We start from the raw sequence: 17,434 nt of genomic DNA, 5'->3' as shown, positions 1-17,434 counted from the left end.
ATTGAGCCTTGGTCCATGAAAGCTTGATATTTTCTACTTTATTAGTGAGAGTGCATGACAGATTTATAAGCAAAACCAAGTCCCTGAATATCTGTTAGCTCATGTTTCCTGATAATTGAGGCCTGCCTTCATTCAGTTGTTTTTTAAACCAGCAGGTGCTGATTAAAATGTAAGTTTTGTTAGTTCGTTTTCTGTGGGATCGGGACATTTGGCTTTCTTTTTAGGAATGTTTAGAGCATTGTTTCCCAGAGTGACAGCTAAATTAAATATCAAAGTTAACACTCAGCTTTCTTTAAAAAATGACTGTGAATTGTCATAAGAAGAGCTCTGCAATATTAGATCCATCTAGTCCACTATTCTCTTTACCGCAATGGCCCAGATTCCTATGAGAAGACCAAAAACTACAGTTGACATTTAACTTCAGAATGTGGGAAATAAACAGGGGGATGGATCCAGACTCAGTTAGCTGTCTCTTAGGCCCCTTTGATATCAGTTGGATATCAAATCAACTTAAATTTTGACAAGTTTTCAGAATGCTGTCAATGAAATCTAAATTGAACTAATTCTTCTTCCAACCCATAGTGTTGATTTCAATTTAACGGCTTCTGTTTTATTTCTTCTACAGACAATTGAACAGTTGTATAACATAAAGAGAATGGAGGCGCAGAGACTTCCTTGTCCTCCAGTGTCACTAAAAGATCAGCCAGTTCAGCTCTCTTGCCTTCAAGCAGTGCCAGCAGCATCAAATTTCTCACTGAGTCCGGTGGTCCTTCAGCCAGAACAAGGTGTCTCCCAGACTATATATCTGAAAGCCCTTACCATACCACTTTATCAACCTACCCAGGCAGAATGTCATCATCCAAACAACAGACTGCCCACAGGCCGAACCAGTATCAACTTAGACAGCACTAGTATGCCTTTAATCGTAAGCCCAGTTTTACATTCAGAGGGGACAGATCAACTTCAGGCAGTCATTCAGAAGCAACCTAGGACAATAAATATAATTAGTGGTTTATCGGTTTTGCCACAAAATCCTTCTCCATGCCTGCCACTTGGAAGCCCAGGGAAATCCAAAAGTGCTGGGAAGTACCTCTGTAAACATTGTGGCCGTGATTGCCTAAAACCAAGTGTTCTTGAGAAACACATACGCTCACATACAGGTGAGAGACCTTTTCCGTGTACTACGTGTGGCATTGCATTTAAAACTCAAAGCAATCTGTATAAACATAGGAGATCTCAAACACATGTAAACAATGCCAGGCAGCCCTCAGAATCTGACAACAGTAGTACATTAGAAGAGAATGAGAAGGTGTCTGAAAGTGTTGGAGCTCTCCAGACAACAAAAGCCAACGATAGAAACTGTGACCAGCAAAGGACATTGATTAAACAAGCCATTTCAGAGTCCACAGATGTGTTAACTAGGGAGAAGCACCTTCCTGATGCTTCTTTGCCGGCAGTGAATGCTTTATTCCTTGGATCTGAAAACCAGTGGATGACAGCTGACAACTATCACGGAGGGCTAAGTCAGAATGCCCTTGAGAAAGAGACCATGAAAGATCCATTGAATTCACTCCAGAGAAGAAAGATCCAGGAGCAAAGGTCTCCAACTGTCAGTAAGCACAGTCAGCTACAGAGGCAGCAAGCCACGTACTCGGAGAAGCTATGGGACAGCAGATCTCCAGACTACAAGCTGAAGAAATGTGAAAGCACTGATTCAGGATACCTGTCACGCTCTGATAGTGTGGAACAGCAGATGCTGTCTCCCAGCCCTCTGCACAGTCTTTGTGAGCACAGCATAGAGTCAGAAAGTGATACAGCCATTAGCAACCTCAGGTACACAGCAGGAAATAGCTCAAAAGTAGATTTGGCTGAGAAAGCACCAGGAGCCTTAACGTTTGAGAAAAAGAAATTGGAGGAGCATATCTCAAAGCTAATATCTCAAAATAAAGCTGTGGTGGATGACACCCAACTGGACAATGTTAGACCCAGGAAAACAGTCCTGTCCAAGCAGGGCAGCATTGACTTGCCGATGCCTTATACGTATAAAGACTCGTTCCATTTTGACATACGGCCTGTTGACATAAACAGAAAAAAGAACCTTTCTCTGTTCTCAGCCAAGTCTATATTCACACCTGTGGAAAAATCAAAGCCATTGTTTTTTCACTCGGTCCCCACTCAGTTCTCTACGACAATTGATTGCGTACCTGTTACCAGAAGTAACTCTTTGCCTTTTGTTGAGAGTACTAGGAGGGTACAGGATCAAATAGATAGTTCAAAATTAACTTCTTTCGCTAGAATGTCCCCAAACACAAGTTTTTCTGGTTTATTGCATAGCAACAACTTTGCTGCAAGTACAGCAGGCTTTCCTAACAGCCACCCCCGAGCGCTTGTCAGGCAGGTGGCAGTAGATGACTTACTGCTAAGTAACGTGATTGAATCTTCTTCTTCGGAAGAGATGAAAGGCACTAAGAAGCCTGGAGCTGGGGGGGAAGGAGCAAACGCAAAGCATAAGAAACCCGGTCAAAGAAAATTTAAAATGTTCTCTCAGGAAAAATGGCAGGTTTATGGGGATGAGACATTTAAGAAAATCTACCAGAAAATGAAAAGCAGTCAAATGACCAAGAAACCAAAGGAAAATAAGACAGATACTTCAAGCATCCATTTGGATGCCAAGGAAACAACTAGTCAGGAGGGAGTTACTCTGCCAAGAGAAGGCAGAAGCAACACAATGGCAGCCATTTCTGCAAAACTGGATACTGAAGAACTGAAAGGCCGTTCTATCAGTAGTCCTATATTGCAATGTGTTTCCTTACAGGAGAGTTCAAGGAGCTTTGCAGAATCAATGGAAACATCAAGTACTGTGAGTGATTGTGAACACAGTGATATGACTAAAACACTTCTGGAACACAGATGCAAAGAATTGGGTGTTTCAGAGGAAGAATCAAATAGCAACACCCCGGTCCAGCCTTTAAGTTCCAGTTGTGAACTGAAGTTCCCACTTCAGCAAGCCACAGATCAAGAGACTGTTACCTCATTAAACACTGCTAGCTTGCATAATACTGGCTCAGAGGAGACAATTACACAAGAGGAATTTATTAAACTTTTGCCCCCATTACATGACGATATTTTGACCTGCAAAGGAGAAGATACTGGTGGAAAAGAAAGCTTTCAACTTAAGCAGGGGGGCTTACCACCACACCAGTGCGACAGCAGAGAGCCAGTGCAGGCACTTCAAAAGTTACCCTCGGAGAGAAAAAAGTTAAAAGTGGATAAACTGAAGAGCAAAGAAAATACAAAACTAAAAGTCAGTATTGGTCACAGCAGCTCAGAAGAGAGAACTGTGAAACCACTAGACCATTGCAAACTTCTTAATATGGTTGCTTCAGTATCAGTAAGTCACTCAGTTAAAGGAGAAAAGCAGACAGGAACAGTAGGAGCAAATGCATCAGGTGGCAACATGGAATATGAGGAAGCAGTCAAATATCCCATAATGGTTTCTAATAATAAGGATGATGTTGCTAATCTCACTGATAAAGCAAGTGTACCAGCATTTTCATTTTCTGAACAACTCAAAGCTGGGATAAAAAAGGAACACACCTGCAATTCATCTGCTTTACAAAAACTGACAGAAAACCCATGTCCGATGATAACAGGGACAGAAATGTCATATCAGAGTGGAGATACGGCACCACCCCACACACATCATATAGCAGTTGATCAAGGACCTCCACATCTAAAGAAAAATGAATTTCTCCCAAAGTATATCCTAAAATGTGCACAAGAAGCGAATAGTACAGACATGCCATTAATTCTAGCAGGAGTGTCAAAGGAAATGCCCTGTATTTCACTGCCGTGCACGTCAACTGACTCCCCTTCCCTTGCCAGTAACAATAGATCAGTTGGAACCAGCTCCACAGATGTCTTTTTGTGCCCTTTGCAATTGGAACTGAGTCATCCGAACAGAACAAAAGAGCTAAAAGGGGAAGTACATACAACGCTGAAGTCTCTGGTAGTTTGCTCACCAGCTATCCTAGAAACCACCAGCATCACAACCAGGTTAGACAGAAGATGCAATCTTCAGAATGTCAGGCAGAAGGAGAAGACGAAAGATGAGGGGAAAGGAGCTAATAACAGAGACCATTTAGGTGATCAAAAGCTGCCACAGGAGGGGGATGGACATGTGATTGTTTGTACATCACAGATGCCAGGGGGGAAAATATGCTTTACATCTATGTACAGAGGAGGGTTTCTTATATCTTCGGACATGACAGGGCAGAGTCCCGCCCTTCAGTTAATACACTCAGGGAACAGTTCGGTTCTATCTGTGTCTTCATTGGTGGAAAGGGCAGTTTTTTGTGGAAACACAGACACAAAAATCACAGAATGGCAGTCGGCTGTTAACTCTTTTCCAGGATTTCAAGATCTCCCCAGCTGTTCGGTCGATAGTTCCAAATGCCTTTGCCATTCCTCGGACACGCTTTATTGCCATGTGCTCTGCACCCAACAAAAGGAAGTCTGCACTCTTTCCCAATTAAGTGCAGTTTCTCGTGCGGGAAACTTGAAAGTTCCGAGCTTGAATATATCCTTCCCAACTCTAAATGCGGAGCCTCAGCTAACGTGGTGCTGCTTATCTAGAAACCTCCCTCTTCCTGTTGAGCAGATGGAGAAGAAATATTCTGCTTATTCTTCCCTGCATACCTGCAAAAATGAAAGCATGGTGTCAAAATGTAGTCTTTCCTTTTGCCAAATGAAAAGTACCAAGAAGGCTGCTAGCCAAGGCTTGACGGCTGGGACCCCCAAAGCACCAGTCACTTGCTTTTCACAGAAGCAGCAGATAGAGAAGGTAATTCCTTTACTCCCTTCCTTCCCAAATAGAGGAATGTCACATTGTACCTAGAATAAAATGGAAGAATGGTGGTTAAGGAGCAGGCTCATATGTTATCTTGTTAGTAGTTAATACTAGCAGCGTATGATCGATTCGTACTCTGGTATCCAAGGGCCATGGGGCCATCCATGACAAACATTGGTTGATACCCTCAAAACATGGGGTGATCACCTACCTTAATAGAGCTCTCAGTCACGGTTATGACATGCTTTCCATGGGTTGTAGTATCTAACTAAGAGGTTTTCAACCTTTTTTAGTCCACGGCTCCCTTGACCAACTACATTCTTTCTGGGGCACCCCTGTGGGGCTCAGGAGCCCAGTTATGTCACCCCTTGCCTGCATAACTGGCAGCCTCTCCCCCTTCTACGAACACCTTCCCTCGTGGAGTATTCCCTCAGTCTGCTCACTTCGCCCCCTCTACTTGGGAGTCCTCTGGGCAGCTGCTGCTACCGTCCCTGATCTCTGAGCTCTCTCTCTCTTTAGCGCTCTATATATGGGTTAAATTCTTCCATAATTTTGGTGGTTTAAAAATTTTCATTTATCTTGCCATTTTGTTTTATTTTTATATTTGCAGCAGTGCTTTACAACAACTGGATTTGATGTGCTGTTAAAAGACATTCCAGAGGCAGAAGAGGCAAAACAAAAGCTTAACAAAGTGAGACGACTCGCAACCAATAAAGGAAAGAGAAGCCGTAAAAGGAAAAAAATGAAGATCAGTCAAAAACGGTGAGAAATAGCGGGGTTAGCTTCAATCTAATAGAAAAATCATTTTCTTTGGATATGTGTAATATTTACAAACATGGCGTGGTGGTAGCTCCAGATTTCTTGATTTCTTTTTCTCTCAGAACCAAAGTGCATGTGTGTAACTCTGGGGGTAGAAGTTTCATTGATGGTGTTCTCATTGCAACAGCAACTAAAATGTGAAAAACCGGACTTTGTACCTGGTCAGGGCTGGTCTGTTCTGATGTGGCTGCCTCAGGTGCTCCCCCACTGCCACCTCTGGAGAGGTTCCTGTGAGCTTCCTGAGACCATGGTAAATGAGGTGCTCCAGCAACCCCAATAAGCAAGGGAGCCATGAACAAGGTGGCACATTCCTATTTTGCCTCAGGTGGTGAAACAGGATGGGCTGCCCCTGGTCCTGGCTCCGATCTGGTGGAACGCTCTGTCACAAGAGACCAGGGCCCTGCGGGACTTGACATCTTTCCGCAGGGCCTGCAAGACAGAGCTGTTCCACCAGGCCTTTGGCCAGGGCACAGCCTGACCCCCTCCCTCGGCAATCTTCGCGGAGCTCTGGCCCAATAGTTGCCAGTGGCCTGAATTAATTAATTTTATGATGAATGATTTTAGAGTGTTGTTTATGCTATACTTTTATACTGTTTTATTGTTGTTAGCCGCCCTGAGCCCGGCTTCGGCTGGGGAGGGCGGGATATAAATAAAATTTATTATTATTATTATTATTATTTATGATTATATATGTCGCCGTAACTATTCTCTACTGGGACGCGGGTGGCACTGTGGAGGACTTGCTGATCAGGTAGGTGGTTCGAATCCCCACGATGGGGTGAGCTCCCTTTGCTCGGTTCCTGCTCCTGCCAACCTAGCAGTTTGAAAGCATGTCAAAGTGCAAGTAGATAAATAGGTACTGCCCCGGCGGGAAGGTAAACGGTGTTTCCATGCGCTGCTCTAGTTCGCCAGAAGCAGCTTAGTCATGCTGGCCACATGACTCGGAAGCTGTACGCAAGCAAGATGAGCGCCGCAACCCCAGAGTCGGTCACGACTGGACCTAATGGTCAGGGGTCCCTTTAACTATTCTCTGGCTCCCCCGTGAATACAAAATGACTGAGTTCGTAAAGGAGAGAGAAGAAAGAGAGGTGACAAAGAAGGTGGGAGAGGAGAGCAAATAATAGATGCCAAAAGAAGTACAGATGAAGGTATCTTCTTCCTTTATACCTCAGCATGGCTGATAAATCCTGAAATTTGACGAGCACTGTTTAATTGCAGTGCTTGTATAATGTTACATAAGAGCTGCCATAAAACACAATGTGATTAGCATGGGTGTAGTCCTGAATCTCATATCTCTAGTAACATCAGATTAGACCACGCATGAAGTCACCCTTGCCATTTGCAATATGGTTAAAAGAAAACTGAATTAGGCCAAATGGTTTTTGGACGAGAATTTGCTTTCTGATCGTAACTGACTGAACTCAGACAAAACAGATGGTATCATCAAGAACACTTAAAGTGAAGAATACATATGGAGCCACATTGTGACTTAGAACACATGTTATGTGGCTACCCTTGTCCCAAGTAGAAGATTAGCTGGCATTTTTGGCGTCATAGGCAACTAAGTTCAAGAAAGAGTTATGTGTGGGTTTGATTGGTCACCAAATTTCAGTTTACAATAATGAAGCAAAACATATGGGTCTTGAGGCCAAGTCTTCAGCAGGGGTAAATCGCCTCTTTGGTAGCATTAACTGGATTAATGTTAAATTGCAGATATGCTTTCATATGCATCATTATTGATTTCAAGATATTGGCAAGCACTGCATAACAAATAATGGCTTCATTACGAAACGGGAAAGGCAATATTTTCAGTATTAGTCATTAAAACATATTTTATCCTGCTTTTCAGTTATTTAGAGTCTAAAAAGTGAGAGCTGGAATGTTAAGAACCTGTTTTCTCATACAAAAGCCGCATAAGACAGATGATCCACAAGATGAATGCTTCCCACTCTTGCTTGATCTGCTTCTGTGAACTGTTGTATATCAGGGGCTGGAATGTTGCTTAGAGATGGAATCTCTACTTCAGCTACTAGGTTTCGGGGTGAACGTACTGCTGTGTTTCTAATAAGTGCATGTCCCATAACTTCCTGCTGAAATCCAGTAACCTTTTATACCATATATGGTTGGGTTGGGTTTTTTAATTCCTGGTTCTGCTTTTTTTGTGTGCACTTTAGTGCAGGAGTTCCCCTGCAGATGGCAATAATGTGGTAATATTGGAGAAGCACCACAGAACAACTAATGAAGTAGAACCATGGGTGGATGGTCCAGTGTAGATCCATCACTAATGCACAGTTATTGTGTAGCATGTGTTGCAGAACACACCTGCACAAAAGCACCAATCCGGAAGGGCCCTCCAATGCTTGTGATGAGATGTGGCCCTCGGAAAACAAGGTCATAAAGCATTCTAAAGACATAAACCTGTATATTTTACTTTGTAGATATAAGGGGAGTTATGGACATAGACACATTCTGCTGAAAACCAACAGACTGGGCAAGCAACGCTGGCCAGCAAACAGGCCCCTGGAGACCCCCAAAAGGCGTCCCAGTTCCCACACATCTGACAGCCGTGAACCTTGTGGAAAATGGTCCTGTCTTCCAACAGCCTCTCAAGGTAAGGTTAGCTCTCCATGACTGCTGCTTCTTCTTCCTTCCTCCTCCTCCTCCTCCTCTTCCTCTTCTTCTTCATTTTATTTCTATACAGTGGTACTTTGGGTTACAGATGCTTCAGGTTACAGACTCTGCTAACCCAGAAATAGTACCTCGGGTTAAGAATTTTGCTTCAGGATGAGAACAGAAATTGTGCTCCGGTGGTGCGGCAGCAGTGGGAGGCCCCATTAGCTAAAGTGGTGCTTCAGGTTAAGAACAGTTTCAGGTTAAGAACGGACCTCCAGAATGAATTAAGTTCTTAACCCAAGGTACCACTGTACTGTTTTATATTTTTAAGAAAAATCTCAAAGCGGTTTATGGAATAAAACACCAATAACACAATCAGAAGAAAATCAAATACAGTGGTGCCTCGCAAGACGAAATTAATTCGTTCCGCGAGTTTTATTGTCTTGCGAATTTTTCGTCTTGCGAAGCACGGTGTCGGAAAAGTTTTGGAAAAGCTTCACAAATCACCAAAAACCTCAAAAAAGGCTACCACACCACGTTCTATGAGTTGCTCCTCGAAGTCAAGTCGCAACTGTATTAACGGTGTTAAGAAAAAGGAAACAAACTTGCAAAAAACACAAGACGTTTTCGTCTTGTGAAGCAAGCCCATAGGGAAATTCGTCTTGCGAAGCAGCTCAAAAATAGCAAAACCCTTTTGTCTAGCGAGTTTTTCGTCTTGCGAGGCATTCGTCTTGCGGGGCACCACTGTATAGAGTATAGTCAAAGCAACATAATTAACAGAAAACTAAAACATTAGCTTAAAGATTTCAAAACAAAACATTACAAAGGAGGTCAACTACAGAATACATATTTAACACAAAGTTAACAAAAAAATAATCTTAAACATTTCCAAAAAAAAATATTGCTAAGTGAAGTCAAATATAAAATGCACATTTAAAACAGAATGATTAACAAGAGAATAAAATAAGGATGACACGGCTCTTTGGCAGGCACAAAAAAATGGGGCAAAATAATCCAGTAGTTAGGGTTTGTTGTCAGGCATAGCGATGTCCCTCTGGTCTCACCAGGAGCCTCTTTGGTGGAGCTGGGTGAGTCTGGGCCCCACCCCCTAGGCCAGATGGAAAGGGCCTTGCAGGGAGTGGCCTTCACGACTCACACCCAGGTGATGTCCCTCTGGTCTCACCAGGAGATAATAATTGGAAGCACATCATTACTCCAGTCCAGCTGGATGGCTTGGTGACTGACCCCAGACTATTCTCAGGTCAAGTGCAGCTGCTCCTTACTGCTTCATGCATTCATGTGTACTACATGTGTTTGGGAAGGGCTCGTAGGTCAGTGGGAGAGTAGCTGCTTTGAATGCAGAAGGTCCAAGTTCAATCTCTCTCACAGACAGAGGCAGGGGGTACTCTGCCAGTGGTGCGTGTCCCAGGGGTGTGTGCCACCAGCAGGGAGCATCCAGGGTGTGTGTGTGCCACCTGCGGCAACATCACCCCCCTCAGGTATGGCACCCGGGGCGTACCACACCCACCTTGCTCTGCCTCTGCTCACAGACGGATGCTGACTCCTCCTAAATACCTAGTTCTCTCTTCCTGTCAGCACAAGAATTTTCACTTGTGCAATAGGACTCCTCATATGTTCGCTACACCCTTCCCAAATAAGCCTTGGAGGGTTGGGGAAACCCCTAGAATAGATTTAGGGGGACATGCAATGGCGATAAAAGCCCAGTGTGCAAGCTTAAATTGTTCTGGTGGGAGGCTTATATAGCGCTACATTGGTCATGTTCAAGGGGCATTCCTTCACAGCTCCCTTCATGGCAGCTTCACTGTCTTTTCCTCTTAATTCATGGTTCCTATGAAAGATAGCCCTGGCACAAATGGTTACATGCCACATTCTTAATTACGTCAAGTAAGCATCTAATAGAAGGGACGCGGGTGGCGCTGTGGGTTAAACCACAGAGCCTAGGGCTTGCCAATCAGAAGGTCAGCCGTTCGAATCCCCACAACAGGGTGAGCTCCCGTTGCTCGGTCCCTGCTCCTGCCAACCTAGCAGTTCGAAAGCATGAAGTGCAAGTAGATAAATAGGTACCGCTCCGGTGGGAAGGTAAACGGCGTTTCAGTGCGCTGCTCTGGTTCACCAGAAGCTGCTTAGTCATGCTGGCCACATGACCCGGAAGCTGTACGCCGGCTCCGTCAGCCAGTAAAGCGAGATGAGCGCCACAACCCCAGAGTCGTCCACGACTGGACCTAGTGGTCAGGGGTCCCTTTAAGCATCTAATAGAACATTTGCTCTTGGATGCAGGTGAAAATTTTGGAAGATGCCAATTCTTGGCCATGCTGTCTAAGTTGTCAAGTCTTAAGTCTTGTATGTACTTACACTACACTCCTTAAAAGGGATGAACAAGATTTGAAATGGCATGTCAAGGTGTCTGGTACCAGAAAACCGATACCAAGACCGTGACAAATGTACTTGCATTAATTTTGAGTCAAGTGCAAAAGTACTTTAATTCCCATTGGGCCACATATGGTGCTAGTACAGGGATGGGGAACCTGTGGTCCTCCTGCAGTTGGACTACAACCCCCATCATTCCTCATCATTTACTGTGCTGGCTGGAGCTGATGGAAGTCGGGATTCAATAACACCTTGTGGGCCACAGGCTCCCCATCTCTATAGCAGTGGGACTTCATGTGTCCCAGGGCCCCCACTTAACACTGTCTGTCTTTGAATTAAAGTAGAGGCTTGGGGCAGTTTCCATTTCAGCAGATTCTCCTTGCTTCCACATCTTTCCCTTTTTAATCATCTCTGTTTAGCTCTTTGGTACCGGTTTCCTTGGAGACATGAACTAGTAATTGCTGCACTAAGGAGTGTAAGCTGTTTTTCAAGGGATGAGTATCTACAAGGCCCAGCTTTTCTATTGCTAAAGGATATATCGAAGCCAGCAAAGCATTTGTTTTCCAGCCTTTCTCTTGATCATTTAGATTGAAACTATAAGGCTGACAGTATTACACAGGATGGATTTTACAATAACGTGCTTTCAGCTTCCATGGATGGAAGTATGAAAACATGGACTATAGAGCTGAGAATTATTACACCATTATTTCCATCATGTTAAAAAAAGGGTATTAATAGGTTTAATCATACATTCCCTGGTTACTTTGTTTCTGTGTGTGTTATTCCTTTGGGGCATTCCATTTTTCCTTCTCTGACTTCCAACTCATCTGTCATCTGTGAGGGCTAAAAGGTACCATACCCAGATGTGACAACTCTTTTCAAAGCATGAAACATGTTTCTACTCCCCTTGTTCCTAATTCTGGACACTTTCACCCACATTTGCACTCCCCCCTACCCCCACTTCATTTACCTGTTGGTCTGCAGTTCAGAATTCTCGTTCCTCTTCAACCAAACTCTTTGGCTGACTGAAATCTGATGCCCTTTTAAATGTGTTGTGGGAGGGGAGATTATGTATTTTGTGTTTTTATATTGTAATTTTAAGTTGTGAACAGCCCTGAGATTTCTGGATGAAAGGTGGCATACAAATTTAATTGATGATGATGTTGCCATTGAAGTGCAGATAAATGTTGGCTTTGGGCATGGTAAACTAAATTTGATAGCCCAGCCTGGCTCACAGAGATGTTTAAATACATTGATGTATTTCAAGACATAACAAGCAGTTAAGGTGGCAAAAACATCTACATAAATAAAGGTTTAAAATATTAAGCAACTGCTTGTAAAATTTCATTTGTCAAATGCGTTCTGTATATCACTAACTATGAATTCAAATCTTAAGTGGAAGCCACCTGGAACCTATTTGCCCAGAAAAAGTGGAAAACGAAAATCAGCCTGCTAACCACGGTGTCTCTGTTTTCTTTCCAAACAGGGAATGACCAAAATCTAGAGCGGGAGAAATCTTATACCCCAACTGACAAAGCTGCTTCCTCTGTGAAAAAGAACCAGATGAAAGAAGTAAGGAGTCATTTGGGAATACCTTTTCAACTCTTGGTAACTCAAGTAACATTGGACTAATTGAAAGCTGAAAGGACAAGTAGTTGATAAACCAGCTATTCCCCCCTGCATAGTTTTAATATTCGCAAAAAGCAATGGGATATTGTGGGCGGTACTCAACTTAATAATTAAAGCATTAAACAAACAAGTTAAAAGTACAATACAAAAAATAAAACATCAGTTGAAACTATAAAATCAAACTTAAATTAAAATGGCTACTGGAATTTTTAAAAAGTCTTCAGTAAGTACCAGAATTTCAGTAGGGAAGGGGCCTGGCTGACCTCAACTGAGAGTTCCATGAAATTGGTCCCACAGTACTAAACACACTGTTCGTGGTGGAAATGAGTTGTGCATCTGAGCCATGAGTTATAAGAAAGACTTCAGTGATCAGGCAGGGATCCTAGAGTTATCCTCTACCCAAATTGTGAAGCACCTTGTAAAGTAACACCTGAACCTTGGAACTGGCCCTGTAGTGTAGGGCAGCCATATAGACTTGTTAGTGCTAGAACTATCACACAGTGGAAGTCCCCCTCTTCTCTCTATGCACCTCCCCTAATTCTGATCCAAAGGGTTGGAGGAACTCCAGAACAGATTTGGGGGGGGGGGTAGAAGGAGGAGAGGAGAGGAGAGGGAGAAGTTCATTTGTTCCGTGAAAACTTACTGAACTAACAGAACTGCTTATCTCTTAATATTATGGCAAGAAGAGGGGAAACGAAATGGTAGTCATTTGCGATGGTCAGTGATCTTTCATTTCCAATAAAGATATTTGTATTACAAGATGAATTTTGGCAGGCACCATGGCTATCCATATGAAAACTTACCTCATGAATGTGTCACCCCCCAAATTTAAACATAGATGCCATTTACAAGAACAAGTTGCATGACATTCCTTTTCCAGAAGGTGCCTACTTACTGCAAGCTGTTTTGCAGTGAGAAAATAACCTTCAGCATAGGCCCTTAGTAGACTTCTTGACGAAATAAGACTTTAGCGCAAGTATTTTAATTTGTGCAACTTAATAATAATAATAATAATAATAATAATAATAATAATAATAATAATTTATTATTTATACCCCGCCCATCTGGCTGGGTTTCCCCAGCCACTCTGGGCGGCTTCCAAAAGAATATTAAAATACTATGATACATCAAACATTAAAAGCTTCCCTAAACAGGGCTGCCTTCAGATGTCTTCTAAAAGTCTGGTAGTTGTTGTTCTCTTTGACATCTGGTGGGAGGGCGTTCCACAGGGAGGGCGCCACTACCAAGAAGGCCCTCTGCCTGGTTCCCTGTAACTTGGCTTCTCGCAAGAAGGCCCTCGGTGCTGGACCTCAGTGTCCGGGTAGAACGATGGAGGTGGAGACGCTCCTTCAGGTATACTGGACCGAGGCCGTTTAGGGCTTTAAAGGTCAGCACCAACACTTTGAATTGTGCTCGGAAACGTACTGGGAGCCAATGTAGGTCTTTCAAGACCGGTGTTATATGGTCTCGGCGGCCGTTCCCAGTCACCAGTCTAGCTGCTGCATTCTGGATTAGTTGTAGTTTCCGGGTCACCTTCAAAGGTAGCCCCACGTAGAGCGCATTGCAGTAGTCCAAGCGGGAGATAACCAGAGCATGCACCACTCTGACGAGGCAGTCCGCGGGCAGATAGGGTCTCAGCCTACGTACCAGATGGAGCTGGTACACAGCTGCCCTGGACACGGATTTAACCTGTGCCTCCATGGACAGCTGTGAGTCCAAAATGACTCCCAGGCTGCGCACCTGGTCCTTCAGGGGCACGGTTACCCCATTCAGGACCAGGGAATCCCCCACACCTGCCCGCCTCCTGTCCCCCAGAAACAGTACTTCTGTCTTGTCAGGATTCAGTCTCAATCTGTTTGCCGCCATCTATCCTCCAACCGCCTCCAGAACTTTCCCTTCCTCTCCTGCTGAATGCTTCACACCAAACTCAAAACAGTGAGTTTGGGACACTCCCAGAACTGGTTAAGTTGGGAGAAACAGGAGAGGGAGGGGAAGTTCCATTACACAGCCAGATGTCTCTGCACTGACAGAAAGAGTGCACTGAATACTGCCCAGCAACAGCAATCCTAACCTCACTTACCTGGGAGTCATCACCATAGAATTCTGCGGGACTAACTTCTGGGTAAGGCTGCAGTCAGTGTAATTAAATGAGTTATTTAATTTACACAATGCACTTGGTGGCTTTGGATTTGAAAGTGAATTCAATGAATTGATAATTTGTGTATCTGAAGAAGTGTGCATGCACACGAAAGCTTATACCAAGAACTAACTTAGTTGGTCTTTAAGGTGCTACAGGAAGGAATTTTTTTATTTTGATAATTTCATCTCCTTCTCTGGTAGGAAGTTCCTGGGTCTGCTAATGAACACTCCAGGGGCAGTCTCTCTCTTCAGATGATGCCTGCAGTTCCAGATGTTTCAAAAGCAACATACTCCTTTACACTGGCCACTGATGCAGTAGTGGAAAAAGCAAACACCTTTGATGTCAACGCCTTAGGAATATTTAAGGAAGAACCACAGCCAGATGTTATTTCTGACGACTGTTGGCCTTCCATTGAGCATTGCAACTTTGAACTGATAGTTTCAGGCAAGAGCCATTCACACAGCATTATGGATTCAAAGGTTATTAGTCCTATATTTGTGGGATCAAATGCAGACTGTGATAATGTAGAATCAAAGCATCAAAATTTTACCGACTTAGAGCCCTCTGTCCACGTCACAGGAAGAAAAGAAAAACCCACAGGTGGGGATTTATATCCATCTCTAAAAGAGCAGCTTGCCCCCACCTTCCAAACTCCATGTCCTGCTTTGTTCGGATCCAAGTTGCTTACTGGTACATCATTTTCAAGTAATCCTTTACATAGTTCAGGGCTTGTGCAGGAGACCAACAGCTCTCCTGGCCACTGTAGCTGTACAGAGAACATCCACTCTACAAAACCAGGCAATGATCAAGGAAAGCTTTCTAAACCTGGATTTCCTGCTTTCAAATACCCCTCTACCTTCATAGCTAGCTCTGGAACACTATCCAAACCCTACAAAAAACAAAGCTTAGAAGTGATGAGCAAACAAGCTCACGTGGAATATGACGACATAAGCAGCAGTGATGATGAAGACAGGCTGATTATAGAAATATAGTGACTAGCCCATCTGCTGTTGAAGATAAGGCAGGAGTGGGAAACCTTTTCTCAGTGAAAAGGCCACATTCTCTCCTGGGCAACCTTCCAGGGGCCACATACTAGTGGTTGGCAGGGCTAGATGCAAAAGGTGAGTGGAAGCAAAGGCTAAATGAGCAGAGAAATGGGTGTACGACTCTCACCTCTGTACAGCAAGCGACATTCTAGCCATGCAGAAATTAGGTTTCTACATCCACGCCTCTGTCCTGGCAAGCAAGAAGCATCTACCCCACCAAAAGGACTTGACATCAGAGAATAGGGTTGGCAATGGAAGTGGCTCGGGGAAGAGTCCTGAAAGCTGGCCTGAAGGCAAATTCAGACTCTAGACCCGAGGTTCTCCACCCGATATAGGGGCATGATCAATAGGAAGTCCAGTAAGGACCAGACAATTGTCATTCTGCCTTTATCCTACACCTTAAGCGCAGGGGGAAAAACATTCCTGACCTCAGTTGGGTTTCTTTAGATGTGTTAATACTTACTTTTATATGAAGCAAGGAAACAGTTGGTCCCCGCACAGTAAACCAACATTGCCGTAGATCCTTGCTTCAAGTTTTGTTGTAAGCTCAATGCTATTGGTCAGTCTCTTATGTTGATACAATAGAAGGCAGAGACAGTGTGCAAGTTGAGGGTTGACACTTGAGTGTCACCAACTCTGGAGTTGTTTTCCCTGCTGCTGCTTTTCTGCAAGTTTTTACATCTAGACTTTTGCATGAGGAGATCTGCACCTTTAAGACATCCTACAGCTTTTCCATACTGCATAAATATTCTGTGCTCCCTTGTGACAGACAACACAAGCATGTTTTGCTTTGTGTTTTGTGCCTTCTGAAATTGAATTTGAATATTTTATATCCCCCACTGCTCTGGTAACATGGCTCACCAGTGTTGAACATTTCCTGAGGTTTCTGAAATTGGAATATTTTGAGTTGTTTTCTAGGTTCAACAGGGTTGTTGTTCTTTTGTTTAAGCCCCAGGACTTGAATGCAAAATACCAAAACACATTTCCTTCCCCAGTTTTTGTGCTAGTCCAGTCTTTGAACTAGTGCAGCAGCAAAACACGATTCACCAGCTTCTATGTACAAAGTCCAATTGGTCAAATTGAATTTTTCTAAACTGAACCCAATTTTGTTATAACACTAATTTGAAGTGATGCCAATTTTAAAATGCAATTGCACTATTGTATTATATTCAGGTTTTATATTTAGCATTTCAAGAGAGTTTTGGAATACTTTTTGATGCTATGTTACAAGGCAATGAATCTTTCATGTGAAACTAACTGCTTGCTGCTTGCTCAAAACAAAATTTGTAAAAATGAAACCTTGTAGGCCACTTATTCCTGCTGGCCCCAAGTCTGCATACCTAGGAAAGGCACGCATTACTGAACAATAAAAAGCAAAGCAGCACATCCATAAAGATATGTAGGGCTGAAAATGATCAAACTTCTTATTGTTGCTTTCAACTTTGTAAATGCAGACTTTTTATACTTTGCCAAATTGGTAACCACATTGTAAGAGCTTTGTATTGATTATTAGTATACTGAATGTTGCAGGGTGGGGAAAAACCTACCAAACCTAAAATTTATTTTTTTTACTACTACTGAAGAACTAGTACAGAATTGCATAAGCTCTGTTGGAAGGCGTGTAACAGAGGTATGCAGTACCGTCTTAGAAACTTTCTAGTAGGTGTTTCTTGGTGGGTTTTACATATGCTCTGCAAATAGCCTTTCTATCTTCATGAAATCTTGTGCTTATTAAAACATTACCATAATTCCAAGTGAAGACTACAGTCATGGATGTTGGTATTTTTTCAGAGTGACAATAAGAGTCAATTCAGCTCCACTTGTTAATTGTAGGCATAACGATTATGACTGGATGTGAAATCTGCCCCCTTTATTCTTAAATGACAACTGTGCATCTTGCCGTGATGCATAATGTACAATGGTTGGTCGACAACGTTTGTTGAGCCTTCT

General features: G+C 43.2%; 1 protein-coding gene and 1 long non-coding RNA gene across 2 annotated transcripts in view; one reads left to right on the top strand and one right to left on the bottom strand.

The window, feature by feature from the left end:
- The window catches only part of ZNF831 (zinc finger protein 831), a 37,776-nt gene extending 20,538 nt beyond the window's left edge, over positions 1–17,238 (top strand). Inside the window, 5 exon segments of the mRNA XM_081195960.1 lie at positions 626–4,843; positions 5,460–5,611; positions 8,107–8,279; positions 12,156–12,241; positions 14,639–17,238. Of these exon segments, the coding sequence (XP_081052086.1) occupies positions 626–4,843; positions 5,460–5,611; positions 8,107–8,279; positions 12,156–12,241; positions 14,639–15,430 (5,421 nt within the window). The 3' untranslated portion in view covers positions 15,431–17,238.
- LOC308588413 overlaps positions 1–17,434 on the bottom strand; it is a 105,320-nt gene that overhangs the window by 45,970 nt on the left and 41,916 nt on the right. The window lies entirely within an intron of this gene.

This window comes from Podarcis bocagei (assembly GCF_964188305.1).
Source record: "Podarcis bocagei genome assembly, chromosome: 5".
NCBI classification, from domain to species: Eukaryota; Metazoa; Chordata; class Lepidosauria; order Squamata; family Lacertidae; genus Podarcis; species Podarcis bocagei.
Note: the sequence above shows the minus strand (reverse complement) of the source record. Positions and strands in the feature narration are given on the sequence as shown.